The sequence below is a fragment of the Octodon degus genome, unplaced genomic scaffold (assembly GCF_000260255.1).
Source record: "Octodon degus isolate 3935 unplaced genomic scaffold, OctDeg1.0 scaffold00016, whole genome shotgun sequence".
Classification (NCBI taxonomy): domain Eukaryota; kingdom Metazoa; phylum Chordata; class Mammalia; order Rodentia; family Octodontidae; genus Octodon; species Octodon degus.
The window spans coordinates 6,675,035-6,696,374 of record NW_004524592.1 but is presented as its reverse complement, the minus strand read 5'-3'; the positions used below and the strand labels follow the sequence as shown (position 1 = coordinate 6,696,374).

At 34.8% G+C, this 21,340-nt stretch overlaps 1 protein-coding gene and 1 pseudogene across 5 annotated transcripts in view; both read right to left on the bottom strand.

Annotated features, from left to right (window-relative positions):
• The window catches only part of LOC105741554, a 13,083-nt pseudogene extending 4,939 nt beyond the window's left edge, over nt 1-8,144 (bottom strand).
• Kansl1l (KAT8 regulatory NSL complex subunit 1 like) overlaps nt 1-21,340 on the bottom strand; it is a 129,940-nt gene that overhangs the window by 81,585 nt on the left and 27,015 nt on the right. For all 5 annotated transcript variants that reach the window (XM_023710047.1, XM_023710048.1, XM_004626713.2 and 2 more), the window contains one exon: nt 19,518-20,631. In XM_023710047.1, coding sequence (XP_023565815.1) covers nt 19,518-20,602 — 1,085 coding nt within the window. In that variant the 5' untranslated portion in view covers nt 20,603-20,631. The remainder of the gene's footprint in view (nt 1-19,517; nt 20,632-21,340) is intronic.

Here is a 21,340-nt window from a genome sequence, read left to right as displayed (position 1 = left end):
TAACTAGAAAATCTTACTTTTAGTTTTCAAAGGTATGTTTGCTAAGTATAAAATTTAAAAAGGACAGATCTTTTTTTTCAGTCCTGTAATTAGTCTAGTTTCTTACACACTTGGTCCCTTTTTTTCTTTCTAATGAGGAATAAGATGCTATTTAATTTTCTTCTTCCATAACTAATATTTTTTATGTATATGCTTTAATGATTTTTTTCTTTACAATAAGTTTTGGACAATTTCATTTTTGTGTATCTAGGTATGATTTTATTTATTGTGCAAAAGGTTCATTTTTCTTGGAATTGCAGTATTGTAAGTTGAACTAAATTCAAAAATTTTAAATCTTTAAATATTTATTGCTTATTCCTTTCTACTTCGAGAATTCTAGTTATATGAATTTAAGCTTCTTGGTTTTGACACTGAACTATTATGACTGATCTGTAAATTCTTTCTTCATTTTTATTTTGGACAATTTTTATTGTTATATTCATTTATGTTTGCAAATAATTTATTTTCAATTTGCAATCTATTAAAAAAATTTTAATGTAAAAAAAAAAGAATGAAAAAGAAAAAAAGCTATGTTGTTATGTTAAGCTGTAGGGGACTCAGGTCAACAACTTCTGACACTGCCAGTCAAGTAGAAGACCCAGTACTATTATGGACTACTGGACTATTTTGGAATATTTTGCTGAGTTCACACACCTATGATGGAACTAAACAAAAAAAAAAAAGGGGATATAGAAGAATGACCATTTTGTATCTGTGTATTCAAAATGGTTAGGATAGATATATAGCTACATTCTCTTAATTCAAGGAAAAGAGTCATTTGTTCTAATAGAGTTTATAAATAGGATATCATGTCTGCATCTTGTACAACAAATAACCACTAGGAAGGCAGTGTGCAATGTGTTAATTATTGGAACTGTCCTACCAATTTGATTTGAACCTGTCTCACTGCTATTTATTTCTCAATAAAATTATGAAAAAAAAAAGCAAATGAGCTACTTCTGAACAGCTTTTATGGGCAAACTCATCTATGTGGCAAAATAGTGAGAAAAATTAGAAGTAGAGGTGAAAAGCCAATTGAGCTTGGAGATAGCTGGTTATCCAAACAAGACTTATAGTCCAACTTTAAGTTTTTCCCCAAAAAACTAAAATTTTAATGAAAACTTACATTAATTTAAGGAGCGACAGCTCCTTAAGTAAGAATACATCCTTAGGCAGAAAGTAAATAATATAAATACCATAGTAGGCCTAAAAGCACCCATCAATTAAGAAAGCATAAAAAAAAAAAAAGAGAAAGCATTCAAGCTCAACAAAAATCCTTAACTTTATCCTAATAATTTATAATTATCTCCTGTTACACAATTGGATTGATCTATATTCATATAGAAGAAATGTTAATATTAGTATTAAAAATTACTTCTCCTTTATTATGACTAGAAGTAGAAAACAGATTCAGTTGTGAAAAATGATCACTCCAAGAAAAGCAAGATTTGTCCTACAAAATATAAATTAGGCTAACCTGCCCTACTTGAAATTGCTTACCTAGGAAAAGTATAACCTTCCCTGGAATGGGGTTCTTTCAGATTGTAGTGGGTGGGCAAAATTTTTTTCAGTAAAAGAACAGTACCACGTGGTCTCTGTAAAAAGTACTCAACTCAGTGCTTACAGCATGAGAATAGCTAAAGATAATACATAAGTGAGTGGATGTGGCTGTGTTCCAATATAAAATTTATAAAAAGAGAGTGGTAAAAAAACAGAGTGGGCCAGATTTGATGTGGATGCAAATCATCTTTTTGTATGAATCTCCCGCTTCCCAGGGGATTATGATTTTTTTTGTTAATGAGCCTATGCAAATATTTTACCAATATTAAATAAGATTATCTTATTAATAATGATATTAGTATTGTATGAGAATATTAAGTATTGGAAATACTGTGTCCCAGTCTATAGCTTATCTTTCCCTTTTGTAATGGTCTTTTGAAAAGCAAATGACTAGTTTGGATGAAGCAGAAACACAGCAATTTTTTTCTTTCATTGTTAGTTCTTTTTGTCCACTAAGAAACTTCTCCTAACACAAAATTTTCTCAAGTTTCTAAATTTTCAAGAAGTTTTCGTTTGACTTTTTGATTGGTGACACAATTCAAGCTACCTTTTGTGTATGGGCTAAGGCAGTTTTTCAAAATAGGAAATCCAGTTCCTAAAACATTTGTTGAAGAGATTTCATTTATCCGTTAATACATAGCCTCATCTATTCACTTCCCCCTTTTTAAATTTATTCAATACCAGGAATAAATTCAGGACCTTGCACTTGCCAGGCAGGTGCTTGTGCCACTGAGCTATCTCCCTGGCCCCATCTACTATCTTTCACTAGGAAAACACTATTGTTGAATATATAAGATTATATTTAAACACTAAGTTTGTTGTATATACAAATACATATTTGCCTTAAGATATCTAGCATCTACTTATTTATGTCAACACCTTAGGCAAATATCATACTATTAGTATACTTTAGATTAATTCTTAAAGTCCAGTAGTATAAATTTTCCATCTTTAATTTTCTCAATATTATTTTGGCCATTCTAAATGATAATAAGCTTGTAAATGTCTAAAACAAAACCAGTATAGATTATTTATTTATTTTATTTTTTTGCAGAATGGGGATTGAACTTAGGTCCTTGCACTTGCCAGGGAAGCGCTTATTCTATTGAGTCATCTCCCCAGCCAAAACCAGTATAGATTTTTATTAGGATTGCATTTGATGTACAGATCCACTATTGAAGCACTGACTTGTTAAAAAACTTCAAATAACTGTACAGCTATCTGGTGTACTTCTTTGTTTTATATACTGCTAATCTCTCTCAGGTGTACTTGGTATACATTTTAAAAATTTACCTCTGTATTTTATATTTACAAATGCTAGAATATAGTATCTACTAATTGAGTGAATATATACTATATAGACACATAATTTTCAATATTGACTTTATATCTTATGGTCCTGCTAAACTCACTTTTGAGTTTTAATTATTTCCTTCATTCTTATATATATTTTAGTTGTAAGGCATGTGAGTATACATCCTTACTTCTTCTGAATCTTATCCCAAAAAGCATTTAGGCATTCACTAATAATATAAGATTAGCTGGAGATTTCCTGAAAATGCCATTTATCATATTGAAGAAGTTGCTATCTATTCATGGCTTATCAATTCTAATTTTAAGTGGGTTTGAATTTTGTTAAGTATTTTGTTTCGGTATCTAAGAAAATTATCATTTTTGTTTTTCTTCATTTGATTTTGTATATTTAGTCAACACTGGTTCCTATCTGTACATAGGTAGTCATTATGTATTTTTCACATTTTGCTGGAAGGAAAGTGGGAGAGCAGAGAGAGAGAGGAAATGATCAGTTTGGGTATCAGTAACCCAAACTGGCTGCAATTTGGTATCCCAAACATACACTAATAAACGTTAATAATAAAAAAGTTTCTGTACCTTTCTTTTTTCTGCTCTATCATACAAGGGAGTTAGAAAACATCTGTAAGCTTATGAGTCCTCACATCATCATGAACTACATCTGGACCTGACAGACCCTACTCCACCAACTGATGTCATCTGTGGTTGTCACCCTTGAAAAGGTGGTGTTTTCTATATGAGAAAGGATTATGAGGATAGTTGAGTGGTCAAAAGGGAAAAATGAACAGACTGCCCCCAAATTCACTCTTTTCAACTTTTGATAATAGAACCACTTGAATTTTGGCTGAGCCTTAGACAGCACAGCTACAGATTTTATTTCTTAACTTGTAGCTAAGTCTGATTATGTGACAAAATCTTTGACAATAATATGTAAGCCAAAATATATGTGCATCTTCTTAATCTTAATATTAGAATTAATTGAATGGATCCTTGAAAATGTCTAGGAGTCAAAATGAGCCAAAGTTCTTCTGGAATCAGTTTCACCAATGCAGACAAGAAAAACATCCTTAGAATACCAACATCCATTGGTCTCTCTTAAACCCCTTGAAATATATCCAGTTCTTAATTACTAAATGAGACCAAAATAAACTCTATATATTTATGTTTTAGTATGACAGCTTAGCATACATCTTAGTTAACAAATCACACCTTCAAAAGTATTTCATCCCTGAGTTAAGGTTAACAAGTTCACATTTAAAATGTTCATTGTCTTTAAGGAGTTTAAACCTTGACACAATTTAAAAATAGTTGTGAACTCTAGGAATTCCAGCATGAACGGAAACCAAGTTAAGGGGTGAGGTTTAGGATATCCAAGGACAATGTAAAACAACAATTAAAAAAGTCTTCTAGAAGTGACATGAATGGATCTGTTATGCAGTCTTACCTAAGAACTCTGCAAGAACCCACTGTCAATGGCCTACACTGAAATTTTTAATATTAGTTTAAAAAAAATTCAACATCAGATAAACAAATTTAGTTCTCCTACCATGTGTCTGCTACCAAACCATCTACCTGGAAGGAAGAGAGGGAGGGAGGGAGGGAGGGAGGGAACACAGGAGGGGAGGGAGGGAACACAGGAGGGAAGGAGGAAAGAAGTTATATACCTTCGGATTTTAATGATGAAAACATTTAAGATTTGTTTTTATTTATTTTTGTCTTCTTGACACAGTGTTTCACTATGCAGTCCAAACTGGCCTTAAAATTACTTTGTAGTCCCAGCTGGCTTTGAACTCACAGTGATCCTCCTGCCTCAGTCTCCTGAATGCTGGGATTATGCATGTGCCACCACACCAGTCAAGATTTATTCTCTTAGCAACTCACAAGTACATAATGTATTATTTACTCAACATACTGACAGCAGATCTCCAGAACTTAATCCTCCTACATAAATGAAACTTTGACACTGACCAACATCTTCCCATCCCTTTCAAGCCCAAAAAGTCTCTCCAATAATCACAAATCTACTCTGTTTCTATGGGTTGACTTTGACTTCTTCATTGAGGTCAAACCATGCATTTTTCTTTCTGTGCCTGGTTTATTTTACTTAGTGTAATGATTTTCCAGTTTCAGTCACTACATTAATGATGGTATTTCTTGCTTTTTGAAGAGTACTTGATTATATATTTTATTGTGAATAAATATAAATATGGAACTTCAGGCATCAATTCAACATACTTATTTCCTTTGAACTTACATCCAGAAATAGAATTGGTGGATTACATGGTTGTTCTATTTTTAAACTCCTGAGGAAACTCCTGTTCCCATTACCCTCGTACTAAGTTAGATTATCAATGGTATTTAAGAACTTCCTTTAAAGTGTGAGATACTATCTCATCGATTATAGACACTTAATTTATTTCAAATACCTATTAGCCATTTGTTTGTCTTTTCTAAAGTAAAGTCTATTCAGGTTCTTTGCCTATTTTTTTCATTGGGCTGTTTTGTTGCTGTTGAGTTGTGTAATTTCCATGTATACCTTAGATATATCAGATAAAGATATATGATATCTCTTGTCAGATGTAAGTTTTGCAAATATTTTCTTCAATTTTCTAGGCTGCCTCTTCACTGTTTCTTTTGCTATGTGGAGGTTTTTTAGTTGGGTGCAATCCCCATGTCTATTTTTGGCTTCTGTTGCTTGTGCTTTAAGGCCACACCCATAATACTGTCAAACTTGTTCTATTTTCCTGTAAGAGTTTACTGTTTCAGACCTTATGTTTAAGTCTTTAACCCATTTTGAGTTGATTGGGAATATGGCGTAATATCAGGATCCAATTTCATTCTTCTGCATGTAAATCCTTAATGTGCCCAACATTTATTGACAAGACTATCCATGCACATTTGTGTGTTTTGATATATGTCAAAGGTCGACTGACCATAAACTTACAGGTTTATTTCTAGGTTCTATACTCTGATAGGTATATGTCTGCTTTTAATACCAGTAATGTTGTTTTAATTACTGTAACTTCACTGTATATTTTGAAATCAGTGCCTGCAGCTTTGTTCCTTTTGCTCAGCACTGCTTTTCCTATTATATGATCTTTGGAGGTTTTTTTTTTTTAAGGGAAGAGTCTACAGGGTGTTCAGGGTGTTCAGGGTTTCACTACTAGATCAGACTCATAGTGATCCGCCTGTTTACAGCCTCTCAAGAGCTGGGATTACAGGCTATAGGCACAGGCCACCACGCCCAGTCTCACTGGCCATCTTAGCACGCCCCAGGGGTGGTGCCAGCATGGCAGGCCCAGGGATCTTTGGAGTTTTATATACATTTTTTGATTTCTTTTTTCTATTTCTGTGGAAAGTGTGATTAGAATTATGGCAAGGATTACACTGAAGTCCATGTCATGTTGAACAGTATGGACATTTTAATGTTTTGGGTTTTTTTTCCCCCAACAGGAATACAGGCTATCTTTCCATTTATTTGTGTCAAATTCAATGTTTTCAGCAAAACTTCTTAGTTTTCAATTTAGTTTTCATCACCTTGGCTGAACTTAATTTTAAGTATTTTACTTGTTTTGACACTACCACAGAATATCTTTATTACTCTTCCAGACATATTACTAAAAAAGACAAGAGAAAAATTAAGCATCAGCTGCTGCCCTCTATAATCCATCATTATTGAATTATCTAACAGTTTTTTTTTTATGAAGTCTTTAGGATTTTCTATAAGATCACATCATTTGAAAATAGGCAAATTAATGTCCTTTCTCATTTGCATATCTTTTATATTTTGTCTAACTGCTCCGACTGGAAGTTCCAGTACTATTTCAAGTAAACTGTTGAATGTACTAAAGTCTGAATGTCTGTGTCCTCTTGAAATGCAAATGTTGAGATCTAATTGTCAATGTAGGGACATTATGAGGCACAGGTCAGAGGGTCATTCGGCTCCACCTGCACTGGTTGTTAATGTCCTTATAGAAGAGGTATAGAGGGCGTGGTTCATTTTTTCCACCACAAAAAGTTTTTTTTTTTTTTTGGATTTTAGGGAAGGGTCTACAGGGTATTCAGGGTCTCACTACTAGATCGGACTCATAGTGATCCACATGTTTACAGCCTCCCAGGAGCTGGGACTACAGGTGAGTGCCACCACACCCAGTCTCAATGGCCATCTCAGCACACCCCAGGGGTGGGCCAGCAAGGCAGGCCCGGGGATCAAAGCCCCGCCCTCTGTACCTGCATGCAGGTGCTTTAATCCCGCTGAGCTATTTGGCTGGCCCTTAAAGTGCATATCCAGTCACAATTTTTTTTTTTTTTTTTTCAGGACTAGGGAATCGAATTCAGGACCTTATGCTTGCCAGGCAAGTGCTTATGCCACTGAGTTACATCTCTGGCAGGAAGGCTCCATTTTTAAAGCAGAAAATAAACTCATCAGACACTGACTCTGCTGGTACCTTGAAATTGGACTTCCCACCTTCCAGAACCATAGACAGTTAAGTTTCTGTGATTTATATCCCCAGGCTAAGAGATTTTCTCATAGCAACATGAATGGACTGAGGCAGCAGGTACCCTTGTTTCTGATTTTAGAGGAAAAAGTCAATTGTTTCTCTCATTTTGCCACTAAAATGTTAGCTGTAAATTTGTCATATATGACTTTTATTATGGCAAGGCACAGTTCTTCTTCACACAATTCATTAATTTTTCTTTTTATCAAGAAAGAATGTTGAGGGCCAGGGAAACAGCTCAGCAGCAGAGCACCTGCCTGACAAGCAAAAGGTCCTGAGTTCGATTCCAGGTATTAAAAAAAAAAAAGAAAGAAAGAAAAAAGAAAAGAAAAAGAACGTTGAATTTTGTCAGATGCTGTTACTGCACTTATTGGGATGATCACACCGTCTCTCATTCTTTTAATCTGATATAACACATTTATGGATTTGCATTCTTTAAATAATCCTTGCATCAAAAGGATAAATTCCGGATCATGGTGAATGATCCTTTTTTACATGCTGTGAATTGATTGCAAAATTTTCTTCAGGAGTTTTTTATTTATTTTCATCAGGGATACTGGCCTTATCTAGCTTTGCTATGAAGATAATTCTGGCCTCATGAATTTGGAAGCATTCCTTCCTGTCCACTTTTCTGGAAAAACGTGAACACTCTTACAATTCTTTAAATGTTTGACAGAAATTAACAGTGAAACCATCAGATTCTCGGCTTTTACAGGAGACTCTTTCAATTTCCATGCTCACTGGTTAGCTCAGATTTTTCTTTCTTCATGATCCAATCTTTTTTTATATTCATGGTTAGTACTGGGGATCGAACTCAGGACCCTGCATTTGCCAGGTGATCCAATCTTGGTAGGTGGCATGTGTCTAGGAATTTTCCCTTTCTTCTAGGTTATATTATAATGTTAATAATGGCCTCTTATCCTTGTTTCCTTTTTCATTCATAATCTTCAGTCTTCCCTTTTTACATGTTAGTCAAGATTATCAATTTGCTCATCTGTTAAAAAATCTACACAATTTCACTGATCTTTTGTTTCCTTGTCTTTCACTTATTTATGCCCTGCTCTATCACTTTCTTCCTTGTACTAACTGAGATTAGGGCTATTTTTTTTTTTTTTTTTTACTTTCTGTGGTATAATATTAAAACATTTTTTTAATTGCTATAAATTTCTCTGAGATATTCTTGCCACAGCCCATAAATTTTGATGTGTTTCCATTTGCATCTCACAAGATATTTTCAAGTTTCTCTTTGTTCACTGATCTATCGGTATCTCAGGAGCATGATGTCTTATTTGTGAATTTTCAAAAATTCCTATTATTCATTTTTTTAATACAATATTATCTGGAAAAGATACTTGCTATAATTTCATTAAGTCCATTAAAATTTATTTTGTGGCCTACCAAGTGATGCATCTTGGAGAATGTGTTCACGTGTACTTGAAAATAGTGTACGTTCTGCTGCTACAGGGTGGAATGTTCGGTGTATGTCTGTTACGTTCACTGGGTTTAAAACATAGTTCAAATACAAAGTTTCTTTCTAGATATTCCATCCCGATGACCTATCCATTGTTTAAATTCCTCTACAGGGAGCCAGGGAGATGGCTCAGTGGAATAAGCACTTCCCTGGCAAACACAAGGGCCTGAGTTCAATCCCCAGTTACGCAAAAAAAAAAAAAAAAAGGATAAACTCCTCTACATTACTGTACCACAATCTGCATCTCCTTTCAGAACTATTTTCATTATGCATCTAGATACTCCTATATTTACAGTCTTCTATCCTCTTGCTTGATAGTGGATACTGTACCAATATATAATGACCTATTTGTCTCTTTTTAAAGTTTAATTTCGAGTGTACTTTTTCTCATGTAAGTGTAACTATTCCTATCCGCTTCATTTCCAGTTGCATAGAATACCTTTCTTCACATGTTCACTTTCAATGTAATGTACGTTTTTAAATCTGAATTCAGTCATTTGGGATTTTTTTTTTTCCAATTCATTCAGGCACTCTGATTTTTGACTGAAGAATTTATTTGAGATAATTATAGTTAAATAAGGACATATTGCCATTTTTTAAATGTAGACTCTATTCCTTTTATTATCTGATGATTTTCAGTAGTACTGGGTTTTGATTCCTCTTTATTTTTTGGTTTATGGTTATAGTTTTATGGTTTATGGCTTAGGGTTTTTGGTTTATTGCTTGACTTTATGGCTACCAAGAGGCTTACAAAAATACAACTTATGGTTATGAGTCTATTTTAAGCTGATAACAACTATACCTTTCCATTTTATACTGCTATAATGAAATATCAGAGGCTACATACTCAGTGAAAAAAGGAGATTTATTGAGTTCAGTTTGTAGGCTAAAAATCCAAGACTGGCCGCCCCTTCAGTGTGTACTCTAGTGAAATTCCCCATGGTGACACAGATGGCATCCTGACGGCACATTATGAAAGAGGGAGAGATCACATGCTGAGACAAGGCAGAGACAAGGAGGGGCCACTTTCCAACTTTTTTTAAACAATCCTCTTTCAAGAACCAAGGTCTCGCGAGAACTACATTCCTCCCTTCCACAGGCAGTGCTCCAACAACCTTACCCAAGGCTCCCGCCACTCTCACTATACGGGGAACAAGCTTCCAACATAAGCCTCTGGGAGACACACCAAATCCCAACTGTAACAATAACTTCGATTGCATTTTTTTTAAATTCATATTTTTATAGTGTGTCCTACAGAAAATTATTAGCTATCAAACAGCTTTGTAATTTAACCATCTGAATAGAAATGTTGATGTAATTTTCATATCACCATTACGGTACTGAAGTATTTTGAATTGACTATTTACATTTACCAGCAAGTTTTATAATTTCATGTGAATTCTTGCTACTACTTAGCATTCTATTTTTTTTTCCAGCTTGAAGAAGTTCCTTTACCATTTCTTGAAAGGGAGGTCTGGTGCTTTGGTCCCTCTGCTTTTGGGACTGTCTTAGCTCTCTGTTGTTTCTGAAGGATCACTTTACTGGCCAGGTATTTCTTTAAATATTTCAAACATGCAATCTCCTTACTCTGCTGGCCTGCAAATTTTCAGAGAAATGTGGCGATAACCAGCTGAAAGTTTCCTGCTATGTGGAGAATTTCCTTAGCTGGCTGCTTCTCTACCTCGCTGCTGTTTTTGACAGTTTTAATTATAACATGTCATGGTGTGGTGTTCTACCTCGATGTATATACACTCTTTGGGGGTGTTTTTAGTCATTATTTCTTTAAAATCATTTCATACCCCTTTGTCTCTTCTTGTTCCTTAATTCCTGTCATACAAGTTTTTTGAGGATATCCCATCAATTAATAAAATTTCTTTAGAAAAGAAAGCATATAAAATACTTTGGTTGATTGTAATTCACTTTTCTTGAGATTACTCTACAATATATTCTACTTAAAAGTTTTATACCACCCTCTTTTAAAAGAAACCACCTAATAGAAGAAACAAAATGGCAGTTAGGTACTATGTAAAGGAAATGGAATAGCAAACTTGTAACTTCCATAATCTTTTTCAGGATCTTTCTTTTTTCCTCCTTAGACTGGATTCTTTTTTTTTTTTTTTTTTTTAATGTATTGAGTACAGGGTCTTCAGGGTCTTACTACACAGATCAGACTTGTAGCAATCCTGTTTTCAGCCTCCCAAGCATTGGGATTACAGACACATGCTACCACACCCAAGACTGGATTATTTTCAAATACTCTGAGTTCAGACTATGTTTCACCAGTGCTGTTGTTGATGCTATTGTATTTATTTTATTCCCTTCATTTTATTTTTCAGCTTCAGAATTGTTAATTTTCTTCCATCTCTTTTAAACTTATTCATGTATTGTTTTCTGATTTTGCTGAGTCATCTGTGTTCTCTTAGTTTGCTGAGCTCCCTTAAAAACAATTATTTTGAATTTTTTGGCAGGTAATTCACAAATGTTTTTGTTTGGGGGCTGTATTGGAAAATTAGATTTCTTCAGTGGTGTAATGTTTCCTTACACTGCTGTCTGTATAGTAGATAAAGCATTCACTTCCTTTTTATATTTGTTATACATTGGCCTCAGGGGCTACAAAGATGCAGCTGGGTGGAGAGTAATAGCATTGGCTCAGTGAGGACATAGCAGTGTTACATCTATACAGCTCTGTCACCCAAAGACAGCATGAGAGGAGACAGCAGGGATCCTCCACACACAAAATTGTGGATGTACACAGCTGTACAAGGGATGTTGGACTCTGTAGTGATGAATGCTGTTCAGGTCTCCTTAATGTCTTTTTTCAATCTGGGAGGTTGTGGGTCAAGGAGACGCCACGGTGTTTTGACAATGACGTGCAATGTATAGCATCTGTGCAATAGGTATACAGCTGGGGTATGGAACATGGGGTATGTGGAGGGATCGCCCCTTCAGAGTCTAGGGCCAAAGTCACATTTACACTTGGAGCGCAACCACACCCACTACCATATAGGTAATGATATGTGAAACACTGACTGTCTGAAACAGGGAAGGAGCTGGGATCTGAAGCGCCAGTGAATGCAGACCCAGAGTGGCTCTGAGGTTTAGGTCACAGGCCAACTCACTGTGACAGCAGAGTCAATATCTAGAGCACAGACATGCACAGAAAAACACAGATCCAGAGCCCAGGATGAAAAGCATTCTGTAGATGCACTGGTGCTGACATTTGAGATACAGGCACACGGGTTCGAGGGGCTAGGTACGGGGAACAGGCCAGCACACTGTGGAGGTGACTCAGATGGTGGTGGTGAAGTGGCTCAATGAGCACAACAAAGCTAATGTCTGTTTTTGATGCAGAGAGCCACCCTGATTCAGGGCTCAGGGTGGGGCTAACATATAGCACTAGTATCACAACTAGTAGCAGTAGCAGCTATCCTGTTTGAAGCAAAGGCACACAGTGTGAAGCCATAGACTCAAGGTCTTGAATGTGTTCTGATATAAAATAGTCACAAAGGCAGGGTCTGGTGTTCAGGCATGATCTATCAACACTCCAGTCTGGGGCATCTTTGAGATTGGGAGGGTGGTGACTAAGTCCAGTAGCAGCTCCTTCCTGTTGCACAGGACAGAAACATCTTCCTTTCCACAGGATGTTCAGCAGTGATGGCTTGAATCATCCTGGTAGCAAAAGATGGTGCCATGGACCAGAGTGGTATCTACCACATGCTGGATACTGAGAGATCCTGCCTTTCTTAGGCAGCCCTTCCAGGGGTCTTAAATATGCATGTCTCCCCAGCTATCCTTTCTGCACAGTTACATTCCTTCTTTCCCTTCTTTCACTGCGTTGTCACAGGATCTTTCTTGGTTCCTCATGGTTTCCCAAGGAGTATCTATCCAGGGGTAGATGACTGTGCCTTAGCTTTTATAAGGGGGGAAGGGATAAGGGCTGGTATCATCTACTCAGTCATTTTGCTAACATCACCCTCCTAAGCTGTAACCTAGGAAAACAAGCATGATGATTTCCTCCTGGGAAATGAAATCACAACTTGCATAAACACTCCAAAGTAGCTTTATATTTCATTTTCCCCTTATAATATATATCTATTTTGTTTTTCCTGCAAAAACGATTTTAAAACTGAAGCCATATGGGAGTTTTAAGTGATACATATTATGTATAGCAATCTGAAGAAAAATTCTTTCCATCACCAATAGTTTCCAAACATGCTCAATGAGTTTCTCCTCTTCTCTCCATCCTGTAAGAATCAAGGCAGTCAAAACAATCAATTCACTGATCATCCTCAGCTGTGCTGTAAAGAGCAACATTCAAAGAAATTCATTAATATAGTGCTTTTTTTAATGAAGACCTCCAACTTTAGGGTTTTTAGCAATACTTTCACTTTCCTTTGTTAGTTTAAAGAATCAAACTAAATACTTCTGCTTTATTTTGAACACTAAGATATTAAAAATGCTTCAGTCCAATTTTTGTGCCCATATCATACTCTAATTAGCTAAAGATAAAAATATGCAATGTATTGTTATCCTCCCATCATCTTATTACAAAAGTTGGTTTTATCTTTTTCATAAAATAAAAAAAAAATGCTTCATTCAACTTAACTTTTGCCTAATCCACTAAAGTATTTAGATATGATAAAACAGCCTGAAAATCTAGAGTTGGAAGACAGAGACTACAATTTCAGCTGTGCTGTGCACTGAGCACTTTCCAACACTAAGCAAAGTCAAGGAACACACTAAGATCACATTACTGTACTTGAAAAATACCTTATTCTAACTGAAGTATCTTTTGCCTTAAAGGTGCTCACTTGGTATATTTTATCAAGGCTAACCCACCACACAACTGTAATTCTGAAGTTCTGCCCTTTACTACGCTTCTTTTTTCCTCTACAAAATGGACAGGCTTTGTAAATTCTCTAGAGTTTTCATATAACTTGTTTTTTTAATTTTTTTTTATTTTATCGAGAAACAAATATCAATGAGACACTTTCCAAGCTGATTAATAGGACATTTTCAATAATTAATACATTACACGTTGTTATCTTCTCAGCGGTCATCCACAGCATTGTTTTTCTTAAAATCAAATTTGTTTTACCTACTTCATCGGTATACAGAATAAGAGATGAACATGAAAAGAATTTATAAAGTCTACATCACACAAATGTTAAGGTACTCTTGTTTTCCATTAATGGAAAGTTAGCAGACTCTTTGCCATTTGAATTTCACATGAGTTTCTATTCCTAGTTATCCAGTTCATTAAAAAGAAATACTAGACCACTTGCTTTTTAGTTTTGTTTTCTTGTCCAATGGCAAAATAGCAGTAATAAAACTGTATTCATTTCTGTGGGTCTATAAGAAGTTACTGTGCTTTTCAATCTCAGAAGATTCACCCCAAATCTCTACCTGGATAATTCGTTTCTCTTTTTTTGGTGAATGCCCAAATCTGGTAAAAAGGAATCTCCTTTTCAAGCCTGCTAAATAAAATACAAAAAAATTTTAATATATATGGAGACCAATTCGGGGAAAGTATAGATATTTACCCTCAGCATTTGTAGCAGTTATGTGATATAAAAGACCAGGCTAGAATTCTAAGTCCTTACTACCAGGTGAAAAATAACAATAGGAGCTGATCGTTATTGGTGACCCATCCATATCCCCTATATTTAACCAGTTCGACCCACCTGATTTCCCAACTGCCAACATCCACATTTCATGACTGAGGGCTTCTTCTTCATGTTGCCTGACTCTGTTTGGCCACCAAAAAAGCAGAACAGAGTTGACTGCAATCACAAACTGTTGGGAACTACCCTTGTTCCTTACCTCTCAACGGATTACTACTGAGGTATACATTTTACCCTGTCACTCCTAGCTTCTCCCAGTAGTATTAAGCCCCAGTCTACCCAACAGTAAACTGATACTGTATTCTTCACTAGCTGACTTACTGATGCCTTAATATGTACTGGCAATTTAATATTCCATCTGATTATCTCCAGACTCTTTAAACCAGAGAAAAGGAATCTGATTTAGAAAGATTAATTAAGAGTATTCTTGCTTAGGGGTCACAGAGCAAGCCAGGATTATAATGAAATTATTTCCAGGAAAAAAAAAATGAGTTTTTTCACGTGTTTTGAGTATGAAACATTGAAAAAAATTTCCATTCACATTACAAAACTAAAAAAAGAAACACAAACAAACAAACCTCTACTTCAAACATACAAAAAATATGAAATCTTTCTAAAATCCTTCCTGAGCAAAATCAATTTTCTTGACTTGTGCACACTACCCATTGAAACAAAAGTTATTTTTAAAGTGTTTCAATAACAATTGTAAGGATTTATATACTGCCTATATTTTGGGGGTAAATTAAAGGGGCAACTAAAATATATTTTTAAATTAACAATCTATCAGTAATGGCTAACACAATGTTAATTATCAGACCACAGTAAAGGAATTCATATTTCCTATCAGGTTTATAAACTCAAGAAAAATAGAAGACATAATACTATAATCTAAAATTTTAAGGCAAATAGATTACATTTTATTTAATGACTTAAAATTGCAAATATAATAAAACCATTACTTTTAATGTCCATATTTTGGCATACTTTATTCATTCATTCATTCCTTCAACATGCATTCATGCAGTTTCTAAGATATACAAAACACTCTGACAGCCAGTTTGGTATTAGAACCAACAAAAGAAAGGAAAATGGCATCAAGTAGCAACTCCAGAATGAAAGAATTAAAAACATGTACAGTCATCCCTTGGCATCCCTGGAGCACCGGCTCAGGACCCTACAGAGAGCAAAAGCCAGATACTCAAGTCCCTTATATGAAACGGCACAGCAGGTACATAGAAGCTACAGGCCCCTCCTCCTCTGTACTTTAAATCACACCTAGATCATTTATGAAACCTAGTACACTGTGGATATGGTTAAGCGTACGTTTGAAGAATAAAGTCAAGGAAAAAAATCTTTACATATTCAATACACATGCTGCTATTTTTCAAGTATTTTGTCCATGATTGGCTCAATCTATGAATACAAAACACACGGACGGAGCGAATCAACTGTACATAGAGATTTCACATGCTTCTAACCCCAACTTCTTAAGTGTATACATCTACATCTACATCTACAGAGATGTTCATCTGTTCACTGAACAAACTGCAAACCACACTAAGCAAGATGATACTAGGCAGCAGATCTATGACAACAGAAAAAGAAGGCCTTATCCTCCAAATGCTTTAAGTCAGCATTAGCATGGAACTCAAGATTTTTAAGCTGAGAAGTATTCACAATCAGTAAAAATAATGAAAATTTAATTGTGTTAGTACTCACTTAAAAATTGAGGTCCACAAAATGCATTTTTATCCACTATTTTATGTTTAACTGAAATATGCAAGTTAAAATACTCATCTACATTTTAAAAATTAGCTTCCACTAACGTAGAGAAGAAAACACCAAAAACTTTAAAAGAAAAAACTCTGGATATTATACATTTTAAACAAACTTAACAACTGAAACTGAACTGATTAAATCCAATTTAAGAAAAATAAATTCATTTTTATACTCATACCAAAAGATAAGAGAATTACATTTGTGTTATTTGCTGTCAAAATTCAGTAAACTTCAAAATCAAATGTTGAAGAATCTTTTTCACATGAAATCTATTAACATTTGCATAAATATTCAACACAAAATTTAATACCTAATATGTGAATTTTGAGTAGCAAAACTAAGCAATAAAAACCTAAACAATTATCAAATAAATTAGTCTCTGAAAAATATGCATAACTATTTATTAGAGAAGTTATTATTTATGTGTATGTCAGATGAGTTTGACCTTAGAATGTAGTTTCACTTATAAAAATACAGATACAGGGTTTAATAACCAAGTCATAACACTAAAAGAATTAAATTGTAAATTAATCATAACGCTAAAAGTCATACTACTAAAAGAAATTAAATTTCTTAGACTCATTATTTCTAAAATCTGTGTCTAGAATTCACAAAGCCCAAGTTGAGTAAAAGACAAAAGACAATATGAAAAACTTTCTAAATCAGGATCCAACTCTAAGTTACTTCAGTTCTCCTCTAACAGAGCTGACAAGGAAAATAATGGAAAGTATACTGTTTGGTATTTTGTATAAAATAGTTTTCAATAGTTTGGATCACTCATTTACATATATTTTATACAAATGTTTGAAGTTAGTGTTCTTTCAGTAGAAAGAATAAATGCGTATCTCAAAATGAAATTTTGATCCATCAATAATTATATGCGTGGGATATAAGAAATTAACTGTAAGTACTGGAAGAAGTTTCTACCCGTAGTAGAGGTTAGGTTACTTAACAGTAGGAGATATATTAGCAACCCAAATAAAATATGATTTAATGATAAAATATATGGCAGACTAGGGGATACAAGGGAACAATGAAAAAAATACTAACAAAAACAGCACCAACACCAAAATGTTCTAGGAAGTTCTAAGTTTATTTCTCTTTCTAGCTTAAAAAAGATAAACTTGCCTTTAGCTTCACTCAACAATAAAAAAGTAATCTGTTAAATTTACCTACTAAATTATATTAAATTCCTTTTAGACGTTTCTCAATATAAAAACTGATACATCTTGGGCTCCTTTCAGAACACACGTGCCTCGCCATTCTTCTAGCTATAACCATCAGTCACAGTACAAACCTGGACTTAGAGTCATGTGTGTGGGTAAAAGCCCGGCTCTACCAACTCATTTGGCTTTTTGGTCACAGGCAAATGACCTACCATTACCAACTCTGTTTCTTCTTAAAAGAAATAAGGATAATAATAATTATATCTCCAACATGTCAGAAGACTTAAATGAGATAACAGGAATAAGTACACAGCAAAATGCCAGCCCCCATAAAAACAAAAAAAACTGCACTCTATCACTAATATAATTCCCACATTCAGGCAAGTTTTAATTACAGTAAAATCAGAACACAGAGACTAGAATGCGCACTGTACTGTACATTTCACTTCTTATCCTAAATATGCTGATCTGATATTTACTAGGAAAAAATAATGTGTTTGGCTGCTACTTCTATTCTTACTCATTTCTGAGAATCTGAAAAGTGATGCATTTTGGGCTGGGGAGATAATTTAATGATCTAAGTGCCTGCTGTAAGTGCAGGGTCCCATGTTTGATCCCCGGTACAATATGCCGTGCTGGGCCCCAGGTTCCCTGTATGGGTCCTGAAGCCAGGCGTGGTGGCACAGGCCTGTACTGTAATCCCAGCACTGGGGAGGCACTGAGACAGGAAGATCAGAGACCTTGTACTGAAAGAATAAAAATACAAAAAAAAAGATAGACATTTAAATACTTGATATCAATTTAGAGACATCAACAGTTCCCTGAAAGATTTAAAAACTATGTTCTACTGGCTACTTAAATTAAATACATTCAAACTTCAATTCCTCATTGTCACTGGCGAATTTTAAGATCTTGACAGCTACATAAGGATACTGGATAACATTAATATACATTTCAATAAACTCAGAAACTTCTGTTAGCCAGACATGTTTTGGAGGGTTATCATAGTATGACAATTAAAATGTTGTTTCTTTGCATTTAAAAAAAATACTTAAATAACTATCTCAAATAAATGCTGAAAAAGCAAACATTAAATATTTTCCCTACAACTGAACATCTAGTGTCTACTACATCACAAGCACTCCACAGGTATCTTACAGCTAACGTTCTAATTTTATTTTAGTTATATTAATGCAGCAAAAAGTGAGTGAGTTGGCAAAGGCCAAAGCTTAAAGGTATGAAAGAATATATAGTTTTAAAAAGTAGTAGGTAAATGTGTATGTATGATCATCTGATAAATTCCTAGTACCAATGAGGGCTCCCAATGTGCAGATTTCATTTTTTTTTTTTTTTTTTTTTTTTTTTTTTTTTAGTTTTGGCCATTCTTAAGGGCTAGATCACTTAATCAAAAGATTTTAGCCTTTATTATATTAAAAAAATTAAAAAAGCTTACCTACTGATAATTAGTATTATTACTTCTACATGAGCTTCCCAAAACAGAACTGCTAAATTATTTTTCAATAGTATGTGCAGTTAGACCTCATATTAATAGATTCTGCATCTGTAGATGCCAACTGCATACCACAAATATTCAGGGGAAAAAATTGCAGACTTTTGTTCAGCTTTTTTTTGTAGAACCAGGGACTGAGCTCAGGCCCTTGCACTTGCCAGGCAAGTACTTATTCTACTTAGCTATCTCCCCGGCCTTCTTCCTTGTCATTATTCCCTAAATACACTAGAATAACTATTTCCATGGATCTTATGTTGTGCTGACTGTTACAGGCAATCCAGAGATCAAAGTACACAAGAGGATGTATGTATGGACCAACACTGTACTATTGTATAAAAGAGATTTGCACATCCATCTGCAGAAGGTCCCGAAAGCAATCCTCTGAAGATCTGACTCACACAATGGCTTAGCAAAGGAAACATTTTAAAACTTCACTGCACTTTTATAACTTAATTATGGCATTAAGATTTTAGAAAAGCTTTTTCTTCTAGCATATCTTAAGAACAAGTGGTGCTATATACAAAGTAGGAAAAGGTCTAGTAATAGTTTGGCACTTACACTGACACATTTTTTCTAATGGTATATTCATCCAAATCGTCATCAGAGCTGCTATCAGTTGCATCAGAATCCAGACCCTCTTCAACCTGAGACAAGAGCCCTGTAGCAGAGAGTGCAAATCTCTGGATTTCGGCAGCTGTACACTGAGTAAAGCCATTTGGTGTATCATCCCACAATTTATTCTCTGCAGTCAATACTTTGACTTCTGGCTTCACTTCCATGCACTTAGGTAAACTGTTATCCAAATCTGTGGACGGTTCATGAAAACTCTTCATGTGGGGCAGCTGGTGCTTCATAGAAAATTTCATTTGCTGACCATAGTGCTCAACAACATGCCTTGCCAGGAGCATCTGCAAGTGCTTCTGGGTCCTTCTCGCCTGGCTCAGCAAAGTTTTCTGTTTGCTTACACAGTGAAGTAAACGAGCATTCACTTCCTCCTCTTTCTCAGCGGCTGAGGAACTATGAGGCATATTTGAGAGGCCAGGTCCCGTTTTCTTTTGAGCACAGTACAATAAACCTTTTCTAATGTCAGCATCAGTAACTTTATCCAAAAGTGCACTCTTCTGGAACTGTTTACACTTGTGTAGTTGTGCTTTATCTACATTCGTATCTTTGGTGAGATTTGAATCCAAGATGATTTGTATATCTTTCCTGCACTGGCTTGTATCTGACAGAGGCTCCTTTTTAATGAACTCTTCGGAACGAGAATGGCACATTTTCCTGAGCTGAATGTTGCTGCCGTTACGCAGTATGCTTTTCAGCTTATTGCAGTTGGGTTCCCCTGACTTCTTTTGTTTATAATTCTCATTGTATTTATTTAAAGTAGAATTAGAACTCATTAAAAGAACTGTCTGATAATGTTTTGAAGGCTGGGGGGAGCCAAAATGTTTTAAATTCACAAAATTAGTGTTAAGATTGGGTTCAGAAGTTGGAAATCCCAGCAACTGAGAGAAAGCATCTCCCTTTAGATTTTCATCTATAGTTCTTGCACTTTCCATGCATAGGATCTTGTCAGACTCCATGCTACTTGGCAAAGATGAAAAGCAGATACCCTTTGCTGTTGCTTCCCTTAGAGCTGGGGTCATGGCGATTCCTGCAGATAATTACTGGAAACCTAAAGTAATATAAAAAGAAATGATCAAATATCTAGAAGTCTTATATTTAGACTTTATCCAAGAGCAACACGTATCTTAATGTTAGTGATTAAAATAAAAGTAGAAGTTAAACTTTTCCTTGATTTCCCAAATTCCAACTTTATTTCATTAAGGACTAAGCTATCATTTTTCCCTCTGTCGACAGGTTTAATATCTAAAACTCCACTTAATGATGTGTACTACAGCTCAGTGGTAGAGAACTTGTACAGCATGCATGAGGCCTTGAGTTTGATCCCCTTCACTCCAAAAACAAAGGAAAGAAAGGAAGACAAGAAAGTTGTACTTTATCAGAATGCTTGACAAATAACTGTGGGTGCAATTATATTTCAGAATTCCATTTTTTGACAATGCTTAGTGAGATCGAAAGAAATTATTCTTTGAATTATTACTGGAATTTTATCATACCTGAAAACGAGACTCAGCCTCATAATTTCATCAAAAAGAATTATTTATCTTTGTGAAATATAAGAACGCGAAACCTCCATTTCAGAATTTAATTTTAAAATCTGAAAAGTACTAACAATAAAACTAAAATATACTCGATATTTACATAAGAAGACCTAAATGAACTGACCTACAAATAAAAACCTAATTCACAGCTGTTAAAAATATGATAATGAGAACTTGCCTATTTCTAATATGTATAAACTTTTCTTTCTTTCTTTCTTT